Here is a 26,954-nt window from a genome sequence, read left to right as displayed (position 1 = left end):
ATGGTAGTCAGCAGCTAGTGCAATTCATTATTACTTTCTGCAACCGGGCCAAACCACGGCAGCAGAGTCCGCTTGTAAGGATATCGACGGTATTTATCAAAAATTGCGTCAGCAACAGCCGGTAATGGTCAACAGAAGAGGTCCGATAACGCCTGCCTGTACGTTTCACAAATATCCGTCCGAAAATTAAACGAATGTATCGTTCTGGCTCATCTCTTCAAGTACTTCGATAAATTTCAAATCGGTACAATTTTCACAGGCAAAAACGGCCTTCGTCAACTTCATCGAATCCCGAGTACGCAATTGTCATGCTGACGAAATTGATTGACTTGTGTTGAGTTGGTGAACTAATTTGAATGGCGCTTATTTCGACTGAATTGAATGAGTTTTCACTGAGATACTACAGTTAAAATAGGCTTATAAAAACTGACAAAACTTTTGTAACAACCTAATTCCAATAGAGCCGATTCGATTCATTTCAGACGGACAGTGAGCGGGATGATTTTAATGAATACGAACTTATCAAGATTGGAATTATAATCTATTACGAATTGAAATCTCATGACAGAATTGTTTCATGGAAGAATTTGCGGTTATAGAGTTTCAAAGGTTCCGAAAACAGCTGCCTGGCTCCGCACGAAACACCACGTAAATTAAAGCGCGCGCCGCATGAAACCCTTTCGAGGTTTTTGCAGAAACTACCCATCTTATACGTTTCTCGATTTTATCGTCCGCTCCTTTTTTAGTGTCTCGATACGTTTACAATCCATTAACGCTAATGAAAGAGAATAATTGGTATGATCTCCTTCAATAGAAGTGCATATTACTGGAAAACTTCTAACAAGAAATCAATCATCTTCTTACAGGAGCGTACCGAAGGGGGGGTTGAAGGAAGTAGTCCCTCCAACTCTTGAAGATCCAAAAACTTGTCTGTATTCATGAAATAATTATAAATATTTCGTAGGCATGTTTATATTATTATTTTAATTTAATGACATGTAGTTACTTGAAAGACGGACTACAATATATAAAAATCAAAGATACTTAGTATTTTTCAGATAGAGTTCAACAGAGTACTAAGACCAATATTATTTATTTAAAATATCTTGGTGTATACATGAAATGGGGTGCCTAAATCGATCACGTCACTGAAAAATTTGTATATATATTCCTATCCCTACTAATATTATAAATGCGAATGTAAGTTTGTTTGTTACGGTTTCACGCGAAAACTACTCAACCGATCATCATGAAATTTTGTACACATGTTCTTGGAGGTATTCGAAGTAACAGAATACTTTTTATTGAAAACAAATTTTTAATTAATTGCTAATAAAAAAGTATTGTAACTATTTGTGTGAAATGGTCTGTCACGAAACTCAATGTGACAAACCAAATCCTACGCAGGCGAAGACGCGGGTAATAGTCTTCTATAATAATTTCAGATAACACAAATGTAATTTCAGTATTTTACGGAGAATATGATGTTTGGAAAAATATTTTTTACCTTTCTAATAATCCAAAAATATACATTGAGCGACAAAGAAAAAGCAAGGAAAGGACAAGAAGGAAAATAAATAACTTTGATTACTATTAGGCCGTAACTTTTCGACAAACATAGTTTATTCGTAAACTGTGTTTATCAAAATCGTTAAAGTTTCGAAAAATCTTCCAATAGTTTCTTGGTAATGAGCAGTGAGTTTCACAATTCATATAAAACCTTCGAATTGAATTGTTCTGCGGAAAAAATGTAGAGATGTAAGATCCAAAGACTCATGTACCAAACCATGACATAGGAAATCAACTACTTGAGAATTTGATAATTCCCGAACATCATGTGCATAGCGCGAAAAATAACACAGAGGTGGAGGTTATTCTATGTGTTCCATCCACATCATCATAATTTTGATCGTCCATAACCTGCATGGTTTCTATAATTCAGTGCTACACATTCACATTAAATATGACGAGCAGTCTCTGCCTTTTTGTTGTATCACCTGAAGACAAGATCTACATTAGACAGCTCCATTTTGTTCAAATGAGGTATCCGGTGAGTAGCCTTCAATTATTTTGAGTCGATCCATGCTTTGTTGAAGCACGAATATTTCTCTACTCGAATGGTCCTTTCAAAAATATTTTTTCATGTACGTATCCCAGTGTTTTTCCCTATTCTTTATGTTTCTTTTCGATGATAAATTTCAATTATCTTCAATATTAAATATTGGAGATGTGGCCGCTCTGATAACGTTATTGTATTAAGTTCAAACCTGATTATTTTTTATCAACAGCAAAGTGAAACAAATTTCGATAACGAAATGAAGTATAATATACATTTGTAGTGATAAATGTACAGTTATTATAGGCTGAATGTAGCTGAGAATCAAACTATATCATATCGATCTTATATTTCATTATCCTGCGAACAAGGCAATTTATTGATTTCCTTGGTTGGAAATATAACAATAAACTAATAGAAACCGTCTTCTGGGACCAACCACTAGTCCTCAAATGTACCAAAGCATCATGAATACAAATTTGAAAGCAAAGTAAGCGAAATTTCCAAAACACTATATAGATTAAAAAATAAAAATGAAGAAAGAATTGAAAGATTGTAGAGTATCGAAAATAAAAATATGATGAAATGGAAAAACTCACGGATGCAAATAAATGACTCTTTGAAACATACGAGCCAACATAATGGACTTCACGTGAAAAATTTCTAGGACATAATGAACACTCTGCATATTGAAGAGTTTGTAGACATAAGACTATCTTGAAAAGAACAAGACGATGAATGAAAGAATACCACAAGGAAAACCATGAATATAATGGAGTAAGCGTGGAAATCGTACAGAGACTGAGATTTTCAATTAACAGCTCACAAAATCACAAACTTGTTTTACTATACAATAGCTTCGTCACTCGCTTATAATTCCCGTACAATGCGATTTGAGTTGCAATTGAGCATGCCTGAAAAGCTATAGTAAAACAAAGAATGCGGTTATAGCAACTGTTCAGCAAAAATATGTCACAATTCTGATAAGAGTAGCCTACACCAAGCATATTCAAGAATAGAAGGGAAAAGTTTGGGGTACTGCTATAATGATCATCATGAGTTTTTGGAAAAAATATGAACAATTAATTAGAAAATCGAACTATATATACCAGAATTATGAAGAAAAATAACTAACCAAAATCTACTATGCTCTGGATTACACATTATTTGGGAAATATAAATACAAAAAAATTAATTCAAAGAATATAATTCAAAGGATATTCCAAAAATAACATGCAATCGAGGTATGTATGTCGAAAAACACTCAATTGTTCGTCTTTGGGAATTATGTTGGAAAAACTCAAAATAGAGGGTGAAAACGAAGAAACGAATAGGAACAGGTCTACAATTCAGATGAAATTATTATGCAATGGCAATCTTTCGCAAAATAGTAAATTGTTTTTGACATCGCTCGTGCAGTGATTTACAAACGAGTACAACATTCATAACCATCAATAAAAACTTTATTAACATTCTATGGAGCCCTTTAAGCATACCATTCTCAAGATTCAACGAGTAGGAACGCAGTTACGTAATCTAGCACAGGCAGCATAGATTTCCTCTGTTTCTGATCGTAAGGCAATCAAACATATTCGTAGTAGTCACAGAATATTTCAAAAATATTTGTCAATAACAAAGTTATAATTAATTCGAAATTCGAAAATTCACGTAGTTGAGTGTTATAAAAGGATCCTCTGTATCAACCAATAACTTGACTTGTATGAATCATTGTATGAATGAAATGTTTATGAAAGCATCAATATTTAATGGTAGTGAAACAAGACAACAAAGTAAACTTTATAATTATCAGAATATTTTGATTCCATGGAAAACCCAATTTGATATTTTTCATATTTCCTCTACAAATTCATCATCTAGTTGTATACATTCGTCGTGTCGTTTGCGAATATTCCCAATTAGAATTAATTATTGGAGACCCCTTTCTTAGAAAGTTCTGAGGTTTTAACTTAGGAGATCTATCTATAGATCTAGGTGATCAATCTACGGACTACCAAGGCCTTTCAATCGGTTTGGACAAAGTTTTGTTCAGATAATGGTTCACATCTATAACATAATGAACTGGATGATTCAATTCTATCTAGATCAACAGGCAGCTCGTAGATGACAAACAAATCGTTGACTAAATAGGCTTTATGCGTTCATGTTCTTCTCATAGAAAGAACTGATATTTCAATCGTTCGCTATTCGACACCTGACGTTGACCTTTGTGATGTTTTGAAAAATTCCGGCTTGATAACGCTCAACCTTTTGGAAAGAGGATTAGCTTTATAAAACAGAATTTATTGAATGATTCATTAGGGACTCAAAAATTCCCTATCTATTTTGAATAAAGGTTAACGTTGATTGGTGAATCAACATTAAAATTAACAGAAGTATTTCTAATATAAATGGATTGACCTGTACGACTGTGCTAATCGTCTGGCCTGCCCTTGCATTCGCAGCTCTGCGCTTCTGAAAGCACAGAACCATTACGAGACCATTCCACCTTTTACGGAAACATTTATCTAATCCACTATAAATAGACCGGCGACTAGATCAACTGGTTGCCGGGATCTATTCAATATTCCCCACGATTTAGATGTGGCTGAATTAGTAGCTGGTTGACAACTTTTACCCTCGTTATAATCTAAATAAGGAGCGCATAACAACACGTTACATTCAAAAGGGGAATTAAAAGTTCACAGAAGGTGCTAAAGTACTGCAAGAACATGAAATATACATATGCAAGGCTCCACGGTACCTACATTATAGTTCGTTTGGTCGAGATAATTAAATGTTGAAACAGCAGGACTGAGGTTGTTTCTTGAATGTACTTGCAACTGGCTCTTTATTCTTATAATTGACCTTTCTCCAAGTACAGGAAATGGCCAGTGCCGTTTGTTCATAATATTCGTTAATTTTTTCTTATTTTTTAGAAGGTTTTCCATTTTTCATGTATTGAGGAAGTAGAAAACCAGAATTAAATATATCCTAAATATTACTTCCTTCCTATAATCACTCATAAATCTGATTCCTGTGAGTGAGAAACTACAACGAATTTGTAGGATATATAGACATTTTTAGACATTTCTGAAAGTTGAAGCACTGAAAAAAATTCGTAAGCCGTGGTCTGAAGGTTTTTGTACCTAATATTTCGTCTACAACTGTGGTAGACATACAAAGAGATAGGCAAATGAAGCAGTGCTCTACTTGTCCTTCACACTCCGACCATTACCTCATCGCCTTTGAAAATGTTTACCGCAGTAGTAGACGAAACGTCAGGCATAAAAACCTGCAGACCACGGCCAAAAAATCCAGAAAATAGCTTTGACATTGTCCTTCACACAGTTCAGAATTTGATTTGATAATGGGCGTGGCTTTGTTCCTATTGATTGAATCAATTGGCCTGCTTCGTAGACATTTTGATGCAGGTAGCCATTTTTGTTATGTTAATTCCCTTATCCTTCTATGAATGGGGTTAATATATAATATGATCATTAACGGGGGGGAATTATGAGCAGCCAGGTATTTAGTGTTGATATCATTGAATCTCGACTGTATGAATATTTGTTATCAACTTCTACTTGGAAACAATTGGGAAGAACATTGTTTGAAAATAGTCTCAAAGGAACTTGTTATTCAAGATTAATCATTGCTATTTCGTACAAGATTTTGTTGTGTTCGCTTTATGAAACTTTAATTTTTTTTGTAGAACGGAACTTCCATTAGAAAATTACAGTAATCACTCAACCATATCCGTTATTTGGTAAGTCAAAACGTTCCCACATAAGTCCATGTATTTCACAAAACAAAACAATAAGCAAGACATCGAACAACTTATCAGACTACTCGGAAATAGCTAATGTCTGGTCTTTCGATATTGTGGGAATATATTCAATTAGTTATGATGTAATGCGGCTCATCTAGGTCACATGCACAGTAATGCCTACATTATTTAGATCTGATTAATGAATAATTAAATACCAACAATAAGAAGAAGCATGAATGAACTCATAGCCAGATCCTGTGAAACATTAAAAAAAATATATTTTCCAATTACATTTGGTAAAGGTCATTGATGCGGAAGATTCAAGTGGAATAATTGCTGAAAAAATCTTCGGTTACAGAAAATCTCGGATGATTTGGTATATTACATACAACTCTCTGTGTATAATATTTTGCTAGTTTTGCTGGTTGGGCAGAAAAGGATTTGTCGCATAAGCAATCAACCTAGATCATTCTGATCGTTATTTTACAATATGATATTGGGGTGGAATTATCTCAGTTATATTCTATGGAATACAAGTTGGAAACGAGTTCTTGCACCAACTAAAAAAACGCAGTTCATAATTTAGACACAATCAAAACAGCATTTGAAAGGAGTATATTTTCAAGAGGGATTATTTTTTGTGAAATAAAGGTTTTGACTTTCCACTTCCCTATCTTCATATAAAAAAATGTGGTAATCTTGACCCTGAAGAGGCGATAAGGCAAGTGTCTTATGCTGAAACATCGGAAGTCCGCCGTTTAGGACGATAGTGTTTCATGTAAGTGAAATTTTACCTCTTCCATTTACTTTATTGTGTAGCAATCCTGTGACTGATATCTGATTCAATTCCATAACGGATGCTTGTAATACAAACCGAATAGAGAAAGGTTTTTTGTATAATTCAGTGTTCATATAGAAATATTAATTGAGAAAGTTTTTTTCTTTTATGTAATTCAATATTCTTTCTTTGGAAGATTTCCACATTTCATATAAAGCCAAAACTTTTCTTTTCCAAAAATGACTCAATTCCTTTGGCCCTGAAAAAAGAATGATGAGCAAAGCAGTGGGGCTTGTCAAGATGAAATGTCACTTTTTATATCTTTTTTGTGGTTTATTTAAATAGTTTTTTAATAAATTTTCCAAACATATTCATTTTGAAGATGTTACAATAATACCAATAATAAACTGAGTATCAAGAATAGTAGACACTATCTGGAAGTCAATTGTTGAGGTATTCAGATTACTCCTGGCATTTATGAGTGTTCCCTATTCCTTTGGCCGCTCTGTTTATATTCCATGAATACTACATCAATGTTTCTGAAATATAAACTTTCTACAATTGTAAGCAATTTCCAGGAGTTTCAATAAGAGGACACGAAACGTCATCTGACTATACATCATTTGGAAAAAAATGGGTGGTCGAAAATGTGATTGTGACCTAAATTTTGTCATCTCCTTCAATATATTTATCATCTCCAGTCAGATCGGAGGAGTTCTAGTAGGTGAGATTGGTTTGAGAGTCCTAAAAACTATGTTAATGACGATAGTAGGAAGGAAGAAAAAGTTTGACAAATAGTCCTTCTCCTCAGATAAGGTTTGAACAGAAACACGTTTTAGGTAGACGGTGGAGGAGTAACTTTTATGTTTCTATATTTATTTCTCACTATTTTTGTTTTTTTTTTTTCTTTTTTTTTTAGTTACTTGATTCAAAAAATACAAATTCTTTCATTGAAATATTGACAAAATATTTTTTCATGTGTTGTAATCCGATTTTCCGTTGATCAGCAATCACCCCCTTGTGAACAACAACTCTCAGATGTCGAAACTGGTCCGGGCTAAGGATCACCGAGGTCTTGCCTTTTAACGTGCAATTCCCAGCGCAGGTTGGAAAATAGGAAGTGAACATCGATCGTCCGGCATCTAAGCTTGAACCACCGGTTCACACAGCGGTCGACTAAGTGAGAGAAGATTTGTTTCGAATATAAAATCCCAATTGATCTAGCATTTCTGATTCAAAATTCAAACAAAGGAACACGAAGGTAAAAAATAAGAACAGCGATTCCTCAACAGCCAATGAAATATCATAACGCTTTCAGCAGTACTAGTAGCATGGCAAAATATATTCAAGGACAGTAGATCCAGAATATTGTTCCAGATATTCTTTGAAATAGAAAAAAATTACATTCTTCAATTACGAAGCCCATTACCGATATATTGTAATCATTATTCAGCTATTGTTATCAACTAATGTATGCTAGAAATAAATTTCAAAAACAGCCAATTTAGCCCTTTCAGCAAAAGGTAGCTAGAAAATATTAACAACCGCATCATTTCCCCGGTAAATCAATTCTGAGGCAATGCATAAGAAATGTAAATTATTCACCATATTGTTACGTCACTCTAACCATGAAATTAGGAGTGGGCAGATAACTTTAGTGCGGATATGATGGTATGCAGATCGTTTCTGTAATCTACAATTCCTATTATCAAACTCATCAAACCATAGCCAGCGGCATCTCGTAAGATCAATGTTCATTTGTATGGAATTGAAATATAGTTGTTTCTGTTTAATTTACATTTATATGTTCTCAAAATTGCTTGTATTATGTCTTAAAAGTTTATTATCCCAGTGAATTATCGTGATGAATTTATGCACCTTAGACATGAAACCTCGATATTAAATTTCCATTAGAAGAAATTCGCATTGGAGAATGAAGACCGCGGTGAGTAGGTGAGAACATTGAAAAAAGATCTCCTCCTTCGAGCTTTTGGTTCTTATTTCACAGGGAAAAATATGATGCATGTTTAACATAATGGAGGAAATTTTAATGGTTCACAAATTGTTTTGGAATTTATGAAACCAATAGAGATATGGTGGTTAAACCCATGATACATACGCATCTCTGGTCTGGTGGCCAAAGATGAAGCAGGCGACAGCCATCAACAAACTAGGCAAGGTGCAAAGACTTGCATGTTTGGAAATGACGTGAGCAATGAGAACTACCCCAACAGCTGCATTGGAGACACTCCTGAATATACCTCCTTTACACTTTGTGATGATGGTGGAGGCCAGGATTGGCCAATTCAGACTGGAAAACTCACCGAACTACAAAAGATCGGACCGAACAGAAATTTCGGAATAACTGGAGGAACACATATTGAATATGTGCACGGACTACATGACACCGAAGTGCACCTTTAACACAAACTTCACCGCCAAAATCATAAGCCGTGAAGGCTGGAAGACCATTAGTCATCCCGAAAATATGTTTGGAAAAAACACCTAGAATACAGATGGATCGAAAACCAAACATGGAACGGGAGCTGATAGGAGCGGATAGGAATCTAAACTACAGTTATCCGCTAGGACTATAAACATCCGTCTTTCAGGCGGAAGTGTATGCTATCTTGCAGTGTGCAAGGCTTATTAAATTGAGACCTCGAAGAAATGGGCGGATCAATATTTTTACAGACAGCAAGAGCGCACTAGGGGCTCAGACAAACCCAAAGGTGACATTAAAACTGGTCTGGGAATGCCATGAAGAACTGAATGAATTTGCAAACAGGAACAAATTAACTTTGTACTGGGTGCCAGGGCATTCAGGATTCACAAGTAATGATAAAGCTGATGAATGCGCTAGACGTGGATCATCAACTTCATATATAGATCCTGAACCAGCTCTGGGGGAACCAAAATCATTGGTACGAAACCAGATCAGGACATGGACCAATAAGAAGCACACAGAGTACTGAACAAAAGTACCTGGCAACAAACATAGTAGAACCTTCATTAGGGAACCGTCCGAGAAAAGAACCGAAGAACTACTTCAATGTAGTAGGGATCGGCTCAGAATAATCACAGAGTTACTAACCGGTCATTGTCCGCTTAGAGGACACCTAAATAAAATGGGGCTGTACAACGGAGACCTCAGCTGCAGATTATGCAACGAAGGGATAGAAACAGCTCTACACATATTATGTGAATGTGAGGCACTGAATCACAGGAGGTAGGCAATATATGGCAATATATATAGGCAATATATGTCTATATATATATATATATATATATATATATATATATATATAGATATGAGTAGTCAGAAAATTTTTCGACAAAGGAAACAGAAACTGATGAAACCAATGAATAATGTCTTTTGGTAATTTTTTTCAAGACTGCGTTAAGTGATTGAGTTTGTGATTATTGCAAGTACATCATCGCATCACATTGATACTGTGAATCTGATCATGATTGGTAAATGTGTTTTACTTTTTAAAAATCAAATTCATTATGTTTTTGACTTCTTGAAGAAGAAAATTACTTCAATTTCATTTCCCAGGAAACGAATATTGTTTATACTGAGGATGTAATGATGATAACTCAAACAACTAAATTTCAATGAATCAAAAATTGAATCTGGAAAAATAAATTGAACATTGACAGATATAGTTTATAGTGATAGACTTTTTCCGGAATTTTTCTGAAACTCAATTTATTTGAGACACCTAGATGAAATGATTTTTTTGATAAATATAAATTTGCTTATAACCTAATAAATAAATTTTCTATATGAGTTTGATTCAAATTGAATTTTCACAATCTTCCATTAGGTAAACAACTAATTCTGACTTGAATTTCACTCAAAACAAGCTGTTTACAAGTATTTAATGAATTTATTTAGACTATTATTTGTTCTGTAAGCTATGTTTACGCATTCTTTCTTTGAAAAACGGGCAATATTATTGATTGGTTTTTCCAAATATGACAATGTTCTATAACTGACGTTATCGCATCTTTCATTTGAGTACACCAAGTACAGAGTTTATAATATCTATTTTATAACCGTTGTTAAGCGCGATTTGTTTGATCGAACTCAGCTCTCTCTGGAAATTATTTCCAGGCAGTGGAATAATTAATAGTCTGTGAAGCATAGTATTGAATGCAGCAACTCCATGCTGGTAAGGCAATAAAGACAAAACTGTATTTTGGCCAAACCGGGAGAACACGTTCCCAAAGAATTAAATAGTGTAGAAGTAGTTTTGTAAATAGAAAAACCAATTTCACATTTGCAAACCATATTTTAGCAGAAGAACATGAGTTCAATCATGATTACGATGTTTGAAAATCAATCTTCAATAATGTTTAGAAATCAATAGATTCAGGAATTCAAGTAATTTACTGAAAGATCAATTATAATTAATAATGACACCCCATTACTAAATATTTTTTCAAATGTGGAAATCTGGTATCTGGAATGTAGGTACTTCAAATTGTAGAATAAGGTTTAATAAACATTGAATATGTAGAATATAGTTAGTAAACAAACGCCCGAAAAAGCCATTGTATGGCGAAACACGTGTTGAGTTTTTGTAAAATCGTTTAGTGAAAATCTTACAATGAAATGATTTTTTGAATACGTTAGTTATGGATTCTCATTAAGTATTGGCCAATTCCATCATATTTCTGAATTTTTGTCTCATTATTCATTCACCGTTAAAAACAGCATTCGTGTCATAAAATGAACATAGAATTTTTATGGGATTTTGAAAGATTGAGAATCAGAAAATTTACGAAAATGACAATGAAGTTTCGATAATTTGATCATTTGTTATTTTTCAAACCTTCCTCCTTCAGTGGAAAGTTTTCAACCAACCCTGTATGGTTGAAGTAATCGTTTTATCAGGATTCCTACAAATTAGCGCTAGGTACTACAAACTCGTCTCTTGCGAAAACAAAAAAAGATATTAGATCATATATTGTTCGATGTTTAAGAACGAATAGATCGGTAATCTTGATCTAGATGATTATAGTTATTATTATAGTACTGTAAAGAAGTAGTATGAGAAAATGCCGTATCATATTATTGCGGTTACAGGTTAGACACGATTCATTTTTCAATTGTAAATTGTATTCTGCACCGTAAAGAATACCCACCAGATAAAAAGTAAAAAACCTGCGATAAAAGCGGAAGCGAATTAAATTTATTTTTTCGTCGGGCACACAAAAAATTACAAATTGACAAGTACGAAATGTAACCGATTTACCGGTCATCACGTCCGCAGTAGCGTTACGGCATCGTAAGAAGGTATCGGTAACAAATGCATGAGATGGTTGATGATAATTCAATTTGAAAGCTCGGCTGGGTGGTCCACATCTTCGAATTAAGTGCTTCACTGTCAATTTAATTCAATGGCGGAAATGATTTTTGCACAATTTGCCCATTAGGGATAATTCCAAATTGCATGACATACTGATACTGAAAATTTCCGGTAGAGAGTAGAACAATATTGCCTCAGAATTCGTTCCATATACGAAGGATATCAAATTTTCGTGAAATGCTTTCGGATTCAATTTCGTTCCATTTTTATGATGGTGAATTTTATTTTCAGATACGCTGAGGGATCGCTCTGCATAATTTCAGTTTCTTTAACCTTTCAGAAACTAGCAACTCTATCTATCTGGATTATCTGGGAAAATCTAGGAATCATATAATGACTTGATTTTCATGACACCATTGATATCATGTAGGTTTTCTGGAATTGAATAATTGTAAAGAATAAAACAAAATTGATCTACTTCTTTGATGACGTTATATTCAGTTTCAACCACTAAAATGAAGAAGAAAAGAGAAATGCAGTAACTAATGTTAGCGCAATTCTCTTTTCTTGCTGTAACTAATGTTACTGCAATTTAGTCCTATAAGGATATTTTCAAACTTATACATTAAACTAACAATGGTTTATTATATTAGCCTTTATATAGCACCCCTGTAGGTAATAATAGAGGTACTTGGCTTGATTGAGTACCTGAATTTAAAATTTTCAATGCGGATGTGCTGATTTGAAAACCGATGAGTAAACAAAATCGATTTTATCATTTAACAGGATGCACCCGCAATGCTTATGCTTCTGAATTTCCAAGGATTATAAATAATTGAGTTTTTAACCCTTCCTTGCATAGTGCAAAATTTTCATATCATTTTGATTCGGGAACTTGTGGTTGCATGCCAAGGAATGGTTTAAAAACGTCGAATAATTTTTTCCCAGTCTGAACTTCCGGAGTTTTTCAAAACTATAACCAAGGGACAAGTATTCAAACATGAAATAAAACAACTGCTTTTTGAAATTAGCTCCTATACAATCAATGAGTTTTTTTCTCATCTACATTATTAAAAAATGTTTTGTATTATTTTTCATTTTTGCTGCTTTGTTCACTTGTTTCAATAACTCTTGTTATATGAATGTGTCTGTTTTGTATAGTTGTATTTCATATATGTACCTGATAGGTACTGACTTGTCCAATTGCTTCTTTTAGGCTCTTTCTAATCAATTAGTGAAATATTATTATTATGAAAAAATAATTCATGAATTCTGCATAACGATAATGCACTTGCTCACTCGTCCATTGCTTGTTCGTAATTTTTTGGCCAAAAACAAAACCGTAATCATGTTTCAGCAACCAGATTTCGCCCCCTGTTCCCAAGATTGAAGAAACCCATGAAAGGACGGCGTTTTGTGGCGATTGAGGAGATATAAACCGAATAACCGTGAGAGCGCAAGGAGAAGACAAAATATGAATTGATGAATAAATAAATATTCATTAACTGAAACTTCTTTCAAGTTACGTCTGTCTGAGAACGCCAATAGGAACATAATCAGGAACACATCAGAAATACAACACTTTTTTCGATATGCGATCAAGTTTGAATCATCAGAAGATGAACTCTCTATGGGGTATCGTGTCCTTCGTCTGAATTCAAATTAATATGAATACCCATTCATTTAGAATTGATTATATGAAGTCAGTGGTTATATTTTTTTTGTCTTATTTGAATATTTATTTTTTTAGGATTTTAAGGATTTAACATAGCATTGCCTTCTCTGGGTTCTATCAAATAAACATATTTTTCATCATATTGATGTCATAGAAATGAAACTGGAGATGATACTTTTTTTGGGGTTCGAATGTATGTCAAAAAAAATTTGTTGATTTCATTCGAAGTTGATAAGAATACAGATTTCAAAATGGTGGAATTTCTAAAGAATAATGAAATCGCAGGTTTCACTGTAATCAGTAATTGAATCATCTCGCCAACTAATAAAATTACAAGAAGAATTTTTGGTAGAGAAACGAAACAAAATTTTGTTTGTCCTTAATTAAACTTCAAGCAAACAATGATTTGGCTTTGTTCATTTTTAAGATTGGGATAACCCAATAAAAAAACAAAAAACATTAAACAACAAAGAAATTTAATGTTACTGATAACTTTTATCATGAATTTTCAACGACTATCAACCAATTTCGAAATATATGTATTTTTTCTCAAATTCATGAAACTGATCAGATTATTCTTCTGAAATACTTTCCACAACTGCTATGAACTATTATTCATTATTGAATAACCTACACATGAATTCTCGATATATTTGAAATAATCAAAATGATGAAAAATGAATAATAACTAATATAACTAATATTACTGCAGTTTCGTCCTTCAAGAACATTTTGGGAAAAATATTGTATTCGTTTGAAAATAATCGCAGCTGCAGTAACGTTGGTTACACATACAATTGGTAAAAAAACATAGAAAGTTTTATTTTTCATTTTTCATTATCCTAATAATAGATATTATAAATAACGATATTGCATGAACAATACAAAATATTCACTCAGGAAAACACAGGGTTTTATTGGTGAACTACTGTTACTACTGAAATTCATTCATTTCACATGAACTGTTTGGTTGCCAAACAAATTATTTGAAAAATGCAAGAGAAAAAACAACCGGAGTATTATCAAAATGAAAGTCTATATAACTTCCTATGTACATTCAATCGTGTTTGTTCCAAATGAATTTTTTCGGTTCTAAGCTGCCGAACGGAGAACGTCAGTTTACTTTTGCTTGATTGGTTGACGAGTCGATCAACAAAGTGTTTACAAAACTCTTGAAAATATTTACGGAAAGTATGAAATGAAATTTTTCTCCTTCCGTCTACTGGATTTCCACCATAATATACACAAAAACTTCTTGAAAAATTAAATGAATAATCTAATTTCAATAGTGAACATTACCAGAGTTTTGACTTCAGTTTTTTACGGAAATGATTATGAGACGAGTATTGATCGAATATTTATTGTTATCGTTATTGTTGTTGCTTGAAATTACCACTAGCTCCTTATTGGAATGTCAAATATACTCCTGTTGAATGTACTCAGCATTGAACAGAACACATGCAATCCAAAAATTAAAGATACCTGAATACCTTGTACCTTTTCTGTCGTCTCTCGAACAATAATATAAAGGTGTTTGACCAACCTCTATGGAGGCATGTAAAGGAAATTTTGTAATATTTTCAGATAGGAAAACTCAGAATATCCGATAATGATATTTTCATAATGTAATTAAATCCCATTGTTATTTTATCAACAGACTCAGAAATAAAATCTACTTGGTTTGGATTTGGAAAATACACGTAACCCTCAATTTTTTTCTTCTATCACCAACCCCTATTTTTTATTATTCATTTTAGTAATTTAATCATTTTAAACCCTGATCATATATAAGTTATTCCCGCCAGGCGTCTGCTGGTGTCATTTCTCACTCAGTAAACAACACGTAATAGGGTCTGTCTTGCTCACACTATAAGCCTTCTCTAACCCCCCCCACAGGTTTCGGCTACTTTTATTGTTTATCCTTCGAGCGTAGATACAGTTTGCAATGCCACCGAAGCTGGAAGTTATCCAACAGAGTTTTCAACTTATTGGATTTGCCAGTCATGCCACCGCATAATTTACAGCTGAAGGATGGATAGTTCCGTAATTTGAATCCACCACGGCTGTACAACATCTCGCGATTTGTCAAAAAATTAATGAAAAACGTTATCGAAGCCAGCGTTTTGAATGGCAAGTTCCGAGGTGAAAATATATCTATACCACGAATACCTTATTTTATTTTTCCGAGGGATGACTATAGGTCATTAGAGTGCTTTCACCTATCCCCTCTTCTATCTCTCGGTTCCACCTGTTTAGCGGGAGTTTGCACTTCTCCATTTGATTATGAGTTTCCATATGTTGCGTATTTCTACGCTAGCTTACTGAATGCGGCTTCTTTGAATTACCTCCTAAACCAGTGTTCTCTGTGGACGATCCCAGCTTTGGACCACTTGATCTTATGTTGATTAGTGCGAATATGCTCTGTTATTCCCAATTTGCTGGTTTCTCCTTGCTTTGTGTGTTTTTTGTGTTCGGCAATGCGGAATCTCCATGGCCTCCTAGTTTCACCGATATAGGAATTTTCCGCACTCGAAGGTTATCCGGTGAATGCAATTCTTAGAATCGCAGTCCGCGTTTGTTGGCCTAGTTTCCATGAGGCTGCTACGGATAGTGTTTCCAGATCTGAAGCAGGTTCCAATGTTGTATTGGAAGTTTGCTGGGTCAGCTAGTACTAACATAATTATGAGATTTTTTTGTTCTTCTATGACTACTGATAAACGCGTCTTTAATGTATCCGTTTCTTCTTTGGTAGGTAGGCAATGATGCCATAACTGATACCTCATTATTTTCATTTCTAGGAAAGCTTTGAGAATAAACCCAATTTGAAATATGAAGGTACTCGAACGTCAAACGTACATTTTGGAATATATAGTTTTCAACGGAAAACTAGAATTAACTGTATCTCTGTAACTGTATCTCACTAGAAATTTGCAATGAGGCGAAAAAATAGATGTTTTTCAGAAGTTATTATTGAATCACAAAATGTCAAATAGTTTTATCTTATACTAATTTTCATTCACCTTTGTGGAGTGTTTGTCAGAACATGGGACTAGTAAACCAAAGTTCTTGCTTCAAATACCACTTTTTCCCAACCACCGAATTTTCAATCTATTTGAAATATTTTTGATTGATCTTTCAGGTTACCTCTTGTTATGAAATTCAATGATATTACTGTCATTCGGAATATCCTTCATGGATGAAACTCATTTTGACCACATTTCTCGCTGTAAAGTTACTGTTGTTTGAATTCGCAGATCACTGAAACTACCAATCAGTTTTGAAGACTTTTTTTGTTTATGATATTCATATTGATGAATAGGCTATCTAGCAATACCTAACGCGTTGCTTGCCTCAAATATTGATATTTGTAAAATTATCCTGGAGAAAAAAACAATATGGAACTGCTTCATTTTCATGGTTAAATACTACATGGGCTGAAAATATCGGGCCAAATACATAAACGGCGCTATTTCCATTGCATTCACTGCTTTTTCAGTTAGTACCAACCTTCAGAAGAAATCTCTTGGATTTTCATTATCCTCTACTCATAAGTTTGTAAGTTATTGAGCTGAGAGTGACACTGCATTTGTTATTTTCAAATCAATGGATCAAAAACCATTCCGTGCTTTAATTTTACACTGTTTCTTGATGGAAAAAAATACCGTTCAAGCGAAGCAATGGATGAAAAATATAAGGAATCCGCTTCATCAGAAACAACAATTGAACGTTGGATTGCTGACTTCAAACGTGGTCGTAGAGACACCGATGATGGACGTCCAAATGTCTCACTGATTCATTTCAAATTAAACGCGAGTGAAATCACAATGCACAACTAGTTCTTGAGAAGCATGTTTAACCAATCACTAATTGAAATCGATTTGAATGTAATATACATTGAAATCAATGGACATGAGTATGTATTCAAGTCTAAAATCTCAGAAATGTGAACCGATAGGCTGGGTTACTCGAGTTGAAATGTATTCAACAATATCAGTTTTTGTCTCCATAACATTGAAAAGTATCTATCATCAACCAAAGTTATAAAAAGCTCAGATTGATTTCTCAGAAACTGAGTTAATAACATTTCTGTTATGATTTCAAACAAGTATTGCCAATCGATTACAGTAGACAATAATAGAATTGACAAATGCATTTTAACGCAATTTTTCAGAGAAATCTATTTCTGGATGTCTATTCATCCATTTGATTTTTTCCGCTTCCTTGAATTGCAATTGAATAATATTCAAGAGCACAGAGCATGAAGATTCTGCAGAAACAAACATACAATGCAGTGATATTGAAACTTCAAGAAAACTTTGTATAAAAACTGCTTGCAGATGTATACATTTCTAGTAGTGAATAGGTGGGATATTCAAAATGTTTCGCATATACAGATAAATAACTGTCGGGTACTTATATGTATATTCAGAATATAACCGTATTCTCACCATTGAACTGTCTGCTAGAAGCTTGAGTCGAAATCATTCAAATTTTTTGTTTCTTTCAAGTCGTCTCGAGCATTTTCAGGCTGAAATAATGACTGCATCAAGGTCTGCTCCAACTTCAATTGAATAAACTTCTTCAGTCCGTGAAATGCAAAACGATACATTCGTGAATTGCATTGGCGTATCATGGACGCCTCTAGGATTAACAAGACATTATTGCCAACATTTTCTGGTGATTGAAATAAATGAAACAAAAAACGACAAAATCAGTATCTTTCACATTTCAGAGGGTTTTCATAGAATACAAAGAAATGCACCAGTTCAACCCACGAGAAATGAATGAAAGTAGGTACTTTTTCATTGATTACCAAATTGAAAAATGCATCGGGACGTTTGTTGAAATCAAACAATTCAGTGAATTTTCAATTTGTTTGGGTTTACCTAATCCTCAACAATACACTGATCAATGCTTCCTAACAAACTTTAACAGCTGTATCAGTTGATACAGATGGTGATTTTATTCAATGAAATGACATTGTGGTTAAAAATCGAGTCGCTTTGCCTATACAGATATGTAGATCAATCCATTTCTAACAAGATCAAAAAAAAGATCAAACTTTTACAGCTTCCGCAGGAACTATATTAATATTTAACTCAACAGATATATCATCGTCGACGATGAAAAAAACTGGATTAGGAATTACAGATAACTTTTATTAATTGTTCGAAAATAACAATGAACCAGTACAAAAATATTTTTTGAATATATTACGTTGTTACAGTTCCAAATTTTTGAAAGCACCTCTACATGATGTTCTTATGAAAAAGGCGCTAATGAAAACAAATACATAATTCATAATTCAACCATACAGGAGTGATGGAAGTTGAATCAGTAATTGCAGATTCAAACCCTAGTAACGAGTCACCACTGTTTCGTATGGTACATGCCTCCGAAGATGTCAAATCAAGGGTTGTTTTACGAGACTCAGATCCACGTTCGAGAAGAACTGATGCCTAATAGATAGACATCTTTGGATTACGCATGCAAGTGTGTAGATCGGCATGGGAACAAATTGATGAAAAGAATTCGCAAATCCACTAATAGATCGCTACTTAGGTGAATATGACAGAAATTAACGTGAGAATGGTATTGGTTGAATGAGTCTGCTGAAATCTGTTAGGAGAAATCAACGAAAATACCAATAAATGAATTCGGATAAACATTCAAGTCGATATATTTTATACATCACTGATTTTATGTTGCTGAATATTTTACGTAAAAGTACCTATACAACACACTACAGATTCAATATTGAATTGTTGCTTTATCTTAGTGTAAGCAATATTATTGAAAAGCAATGAATTATCTATGTGAACAGAACTGGCCGATACTTGATGAAAATCCATAATAAAACTCATTAATACAGTTTGTTGTATGATTTTCACTATAAAGGGTTTTACAAAAACCGCGACACGTGTTTCGCTATACAATAGCTTTCTCGAGCGTTACATTTTACGTTTGAGGAAGGGTAAACTATAAATTGATGTCAGCATTCAATTTCCCCTGCGTTTTAGCTAATAACTGAACCTAAGACTAAAACTAAGACCAACGAGAACTCGATTGGGACTGAGAACTACGAATTGACCAACGTTCAACTATACACAATTAGTTGAGAAATATTGCTTTCTATATACATTCTATATCTATGTATGCAGTTTTATTTCGAACAAAAACAAGTAGTGATCTGGGCACTAATTTCAGTTATAGTTTTCACTTTCTAGTTATTAGGTTCAGTTCCTAAATATTGTTGCAGAAACCAATATTTAATTTCAGTTAGCGAGACGCTTCATTTGAATAACATGAATTGGGTTGAAACATTTTTATAAATATTGGGTTGCAACAATGGCAGCTACAGACACGAAGATATGAACTAAGAAAAGGAAACGTGAGGAGTCCAAAATATTACGTTATAGTTTTTTGGATACTTTCACGATACAAAATTGAACGTTTAGAAGTTGTAAGAGCGCATATCAACGGGATTAAACAATATCAGAAAAAGGATCTCTTTTCAGACAGAACAAAAATACAATAATGGAAGCTTGATGATGGACGTAGTGAAGAGAATAATTTGCAGCGTATAATTTTACACAAAATTTCAATTTTAGAAGAGATTCTTCTAATATTTTGAGGCACGATAGTAGTTGGGAGAGTCGCACAAATTTTATTGAAGTAAATTCAAGAATGAATGTTGATTATTTCAATACCCTTGTAGCATATATTTCACAGTATGTGTCTTCTTTGTCTCAATTTTGTACTAATCCATGATATTTTTTTGATCCATGCAGAAAAACAGTGATACAGCACTTGGAAGAGTCTTGCTCTTGAGTGCCCAGCAAATAGTCTTGACGCAAATCTCATATATGACCACGAAATATTGGTGCTGACTGAACTGCATGAATAATAGTGGGAATGGACCCAAAATTAATTAACGACTTCCTGATCAGCATGCCCAATTTTGAAAAGGAAGTACTTAGTATTGAACTGCTGTAATGTTTGTTATTATTTTCTTCAATGAAAAGTTTTAGTAGTAAAATGAGTAATTTCGAAACTTTCATAAAAATTTGTGATGAACTTCAAATATATAAGTTGTTTTGATAACTGATAATGTATAACACTTCATTGAACGTTATTCAGTAATTCGAATAACAAAAATTGGAAAAATGAAGGGACACATTGAAATATGCATTATTTTTATTCTATAGTACGTGGGCATACTTGAAGACTGGCTTTAAATCAAATTATCTAAAGGAACCATTCGTTCAGGCCAGTCTTCTTACCCACATAGAAGATTTATTGACTTACACCTATCAGAAAAAAAAACTACTCCCCTGGCTAATACCACGAAGGGAGTTGGATTTTCATCTTTGAGTCTATTTTCAGAGAAACATGAGACGGCGGTTTATTGTTTCCATTTTAGAAAATTTTGTCTCATAGGTATAATTTCATCGTATGAAAAATCCTTGATGAAATATGATCATGTGAAACACATCTTATTGAATTATATGAATATTTATGGATATATGAATAAATCTTCTCATAAGTCTCTTTAATAGTTCAGCATGAATAACATTTGCATAATATGATTAACGTTATAACGACAGGATGAACAAAGTGTAATTCCTGTGGTTTTTCAAACTTCAGTGGAATCGATAAATTATATCGGTGTAGTTTCAAAAAGTCATTTATCAACTAGCAATGTACATTCGAAAGCAGAAGTATGGCTAGTTAATACCTGGCTAAATAAGATTTTTCATATACCGGATGATAATGATGAATAAGTCATCTTATCCTATTAGGCAGTTTTTATCGAATAAAACCAAATTTGTTGCAATCAGTTTTTGTACTTTTTCTGCAATGACAAGATTTCATGACATACCTGTATCTGGTTTCTGGAAGATGGTATAGTTTTGAAAATGTTTTAATGACCGAAACTAGTCAACAAATATAAAACTATCATGGAGAATAGACAAAAGTGTTTTTATAGTTTTTATAGTGAACATGAATTCCCACGAAATAAACTAGTCGTCAATCAGAGAAATTTAATAGAAGCCTTATATAAGACAGTCTGAGTGAATGTGTTATGTGAATTGCTCAAATATAAATCTTCTCATGTGAATCTCACAATAAAATGTTTTTTGAGTACGTTAATCCATTATTAATTTAATATTTTATCGAATGTTTTCAATATCCGATAACAGTTGTGATATGTTCATCGGCCAATCCATCATATACCATATATAATCTCAATACTCACCAGGCAATAGATCAGCATTGGAACTGAATAGAACACACAAACCCGTCTCGTAGTTGACAGACTGACAGGATTCGTTTCCCTGACATGTTTCTAGGCAATCCGTCAGCATAAGAGTTCCAGGAATGGAGTCCAAAACGTTTCCGGGCGCGGAAAATACATTTCCAGTAATAAGTTCGAAACCTATCATCTCCGGATCGCAGTCATCTAGTGGGGATGCGGGAGGACCAGGAACATGCTCAGGAGTTTCGACAATTTCAGTATCGTCCTGTCCATGAGAGTAGCAAATTGATAATGATAAGAACAGGCAGACTTGAAGCCAGGACATCTTGTTTTATTTTTACCTGTAACAAACACAAAACTAAAAATAAATTGCTTAGAAACTTTTCAAAATAGTTTTAATTGACAGTTATAACATAAATAAAAATAATAACTCTCAAATGTAAAAGCGCGATGAGTATTTCAAAATTGTCTTTCTAGTAAAAGTATTTTCCATTCATTCAGCAGTTTTGAGTGTCTGGATGCTTGTGAGGTTATGAAGTATTTTTGAATTTTGAAACATGACCATGTCCGAATGCGATTGTATTCACATTTTTAGATATTTAGAAAATGTTCTTGGGACGCGTCTTATGAAACTACTTCGTTTTTCCCCATATAAAATAAGAGATTATGTGTTAAATGATGACCTAACCCTTTTCTTTAGTTGATATTTAGTCAATTTCTTGGATCGGGATAAATGATGTTTAGTTTTCTTGGTGATGAATAGAATATTTGTCAATGATTCCGCCATACACTGTTTGAAACCTTTGGTGTAGTAATGAATATTACTGGACTTTAGTCCCAACATCAAACCGTTGTTTTTAACACCGAGGTGTCGAAGTGTTAAAAATAACGATTTGATGTTAGGTTAGGTCTAAAGTGAGTGGGTCTATTCGCAACCCGCAAGGGTTTATTGTGGCCCACACGTATTCACACTCGACCAAATAAACCCAACTTCTCAACGAAGCTAATTAATTTGTATGGTGAGTGGTTTTTCAGGTCAGATGGTGAGAGTACGGCTCTGCCGAACTCTAAAAACCTGATTCGGTCCCTAGCGGGGCAGGCACAAAGTACATGCTCTGCCGTTTCAATACAGAGGCGGCACACACTGTCTTCCGACAGTCCGAGTCTTTGCATATGATGATTCAAATGATAGTGACATGTGAAAAGGCCTGTTAGACATCGTAGTTCACGGTTTGGTGTTAAGACTAAACTCCAGTAATATTTAATGATTCCACCAGTTAACTTCGCTTGCTTCCTTCTATATCTTCATTCAGCAATGTCTCTTATTTCCAATGTGTGTTGCTGGGGCTCATAATTTCTGTATGTCTAGGATTAGTTTCGTTATAAGATGGATAACCTATTTAAGTTATTAGGTTTAGGTTATTTATGTATTCTACTGGGCCTCATATACTGCAGTAGGTCCAGGATATTTTAACACAAATGAGTACCTATAACCTAATTTTTCATTTTTTACTTTCACTCATCATACCTTTCAAAATTCAAAAACCTCATTCACAAATTTCCATCCATTTTCTTATCTGTCGAAATATTAGGACTAACTGCTTATTCTTAGTATTTGTTAGGTTGTAGTAAAATCTCACGGTACCGTAGAAATATCAAAATTGAAGAGCATACCATATAATATAAAGAGCTTAACATCCAATTATAGAATCAAATAAGTTCTTAATGGGTACTTCGTGATGGCAGATTATGAAACTCATTGATTACCACAACCTACAAATCAATGTAAGTCATCCGTATCGTTTTCAGAATTGCTGAAATAGTTGGATAAAACATCACGATAACATTACCAATGGGAAATATGAAGATGTCGAATTGTAATCAAGGGGTTGGATGGCTATTTACGATTTCGAATTTCAAACAGTTGATACATTTTTCACTGGGAAGAATCCAGTTACTTATGTTAAGTAGATTTTCACATAATCTAAGAGTTACTTTTATGGAACTATTATGGTAATGGTAGTCGTGGAATTTAAAATAATGCCCATCAATTTTTTCAGACGTATGAAATATTTCGTGAAACATAAGCGTGTTATCATATGCAGTGTATTAATCTATCTACTATCTTACTTTTTCAAATAGTGGAATGGCATAATTCGAATGCATTCATGATTTTATTCAAGCATTCTTTGTGTGATATCAATTAAATATGCTTTCATTATGTTGGTGCTAATTACTTGAATGGAATTCTTTTGAAAAACAAAGAAATTTCATATCTGATAGAAGTTCTACTTTGTTACTTGCATCGCTCAGAACCAGTTTAGATCAAACCGATTGCCATTTTATGTACGATGCAAAAAAATAAATCATCGGCAATTACAAAATATTTTAAGAAGAATTTAATCAGATTTTTGTCAAAATATTGTTTAAAAAAATTATTCGCATCAAATGGCTCGAATTAACTTCCTGATGAAATATGCTAACACATGTTCTGTCATGAGGTATGAAATATTTTGGCAGTTTTTTTTATTAAAAGGGGGTGCTTTTCATTAGTGTCATTAAAATGTCATTCGAATACTAGTCGAAGAATACCGCAAGGTGATATTGAAAAATTTTCTAATTGATGACCTGAAAATTTGTTTGATATACAAAAAATCACCCTCTGATAACCATCTCATTTGGAAAAATTTTATCAAAACAATCAGAAAAAAGGGCGTTCTACAAAAAAATGGAATATTGACAATACACGAAAAACCGTCACATGCTTCAAAATATTGATTAATAAAAGGTTTCACCTAGAAATGCTATCCCATCTATTGATTAAGTACCAAATTGGCACCTTTTATCTTCGATGAGGTTTCCATATTAAAAGAGGGGAGGAACCTACTACTCATGACGTATTGTTAATCCTTCACACTATCCCTCAGTTTATAAAGATCACCTCAATGATAGACAAACTTCTCGGGTGGAACAGGCATTTTTTGAAAAAAATTATCGATGTTTTTAGCGGACAAACTGTTGTGTTGAGATTATTCCTGACCTCAACAGAATATTGATCGCATTACCTAACCCCGACAATCAACTAGCAGGAATTAACAATGAGTTATCGTTCAATAAATCTGAAGTGAATAGAAAATAGATAGTTTTTTGTAATTAATTCGAAAGATACAACTATAATTACGTCCGACAATTACTGAAATATTTTACATGGAAAAACTGCCCTTTCAGAATATGCTTATCAATTTGATGTTCGTCAACCAGTTTTGATAAAAAATATAGCTTCCATAATTATTCAAAAGACACGAAGTGAAATTCAAGTGATGAAACACCTTTTTTCTGGAGGAGTTAGTATTTCTTGTTGTTTTTTCTGGATTTTTAACTTTCCACCATACGAGAAATAAACAAAGCTGAATCAATAGAGAAATTGTTGAAGTGTATTAGAAAAAACTTTGGAAATTCACTCAGAAAATTCAATTTTTTCATTGATTAAGTATTCAATTCGTAAGCTGAATTTTGAAATACAAGTTACGCACCAACTGGACTGTTCATTGGTTTACATTATGTTGTAACTTTTCGAAAGAAAATTTTCTGTTTATCTCTATCACACTCCAGCAGATTCTCTATTGATTCAGCTTTGTATGTTTTTCAAATTATAGAAGGGAAAAAATCCAGAAAACAGTTAAAAACAGCAAAAAACTCATTTCAAAAATATGAAAACAGTTTCAGGTGTACAACAAATATTGAATTTTGGAAAAGAAATGTACTGACTATCTACTCCTCTATCTTTATCTTCCAAGGAAAAGACAAAGGCAAATAATTTTGAAAAAACTATTCACTACAGAAAAATCCTTAAGGTGCTCTCAAAGCGGTGCCTGTGCGAAAGTAGCGATTCACATTGGATTTGAATCGCTGTAGATCAAATCCATTTGGAAAAACGTTTCAGGAAGTTTATTCCACATAAACGCAGTTCTTCCGATGGAAGAGTTCTTGAATAGTGGAGTTTGAGGAGTACTGACTTGAACCTGAAAACGATGAGCAGCCACAGTCCATCGCCAAGTCACTTGAACATCTTCTGTGGAAGTATCTATAGAAGAGAGACAAATCTCCAATCTTTCTTCGATGTTGCGGGCTATCAAGGTTACACGTGATGTTCGCGTCTCCAATCAGGCGGATGACTCTTTTCTGGATGGAATCCAGCTACTTCAGGGTATGTTTGGGGGCAGAGCTCCATAGATGAAAACAATACTCCAAAAAAGGTCTACTCTGAGCTCTATAAAGCATCAAAAGTTGCTGAGGTGTGTATAGTTTTCTGGTTCGGAACAGTGTTCCAAGCTTTTGAGAAGCAACCTTTGCAATTCCAGCGACATGATCGTGCCAAGACATATTGGTGTCCATTTTAACTCCCAACAAACTTATCGAAGCAGAAAGCGGAATTGTCTGGCTTGCCATTATTATATCAGGTTCGGAGACATTCATCTTCTTGGAGAAGACCGATGCCTGGCTTTTTTGGTAGCATTGAATTGAACCTGGTTACTTTCACCCCAATTCGAAATCATTTCTAGATCCTCATTAAGATGCAACCTCCTGCTGCCAATGAAGATGTGCCTCCGTAGCCGATGTCCTGGAATCCAAATGGAATGACGAGACAAGTGTGTTGTCGTCAGCAAAGCAATATATTGGATTCTTGGTTTTTTCCATTGAATCTTTGATATACAATAAAAAGAGGGCAATAGGAGACTTGTTCTCTTGATGGGAACTTTTTTGTGATAACATAGTACATTAGTGTCTAAATTCATAGTGTCTGAATCCATAACTCTCTGCCCAGTGAATAGTAGACACTACTCTATATATAATTTCAAGAGAAAGTTGAAAATATATCTGAAGCCCATGTATTATTATTATTATTATTATTCAACTGTAATGACTGTGAGCATAGTATTTTTATAATGATTATTGAGGAGAAAATGAAAGTACTATATTATATTCAATAAAAAGTTAATGAGAATTCGAAATGATAAAATTTACTTTTGAGTGAGTTAGACCATTTGGTTTAGAAAATATTTCGACTCCCTCACTACAATCACTAATCCTAATTCGA

General features: G+C 33.7%; 1 protein-coding gene across 1 annotated transcript in view; it reads right to left on the bottom strand.

Annotated features, from left to right (window-relative positions):
* Positions 1–26,954, bottom strand: part of LOC111507465 (ZP and PAN domain-containing protein neyo) — a 157,302-nt gene that overhangs the window by 95,108 nt on the left and 35,240 nt on the right. The window contains exon 2 of the mRNA XM_074177910.1: positions 21,857–22,197. Within this exon, the coding sequence (XP_074034011.1) occupies positions 21,857–22,181 (325 nt within the window). The 5' untranslated portion in view covers positions 22,182–22,197. The remainder of the gene's footprint in view (positions 1–21,856; positions 22,198–26,954) is intronic.

Source organism: Leptinotarsa decemlineata, unplaced genomic scaffold (assembly GCF_025532065.1).
Source record: "Leptinotarsa decemlineata unplaced genomic scaffold, Ldec_3_MD MMD2_tig00003335_RagTag_RagTag, whole genome shotgun sequence".
Classification (NCBI taxonomy): domain Eukaryota; kingdom Metazoa; phylum Arthropoda; class Insecta; order Coleoptera; family Chrysomelidae; genus Leptinotarsa; species Leptinotarsa decemlineata.
Note: the sequence above shows the minus strand (reverse complement) of the source record. Positions and strands in the feature narration are given on the sequence as shown.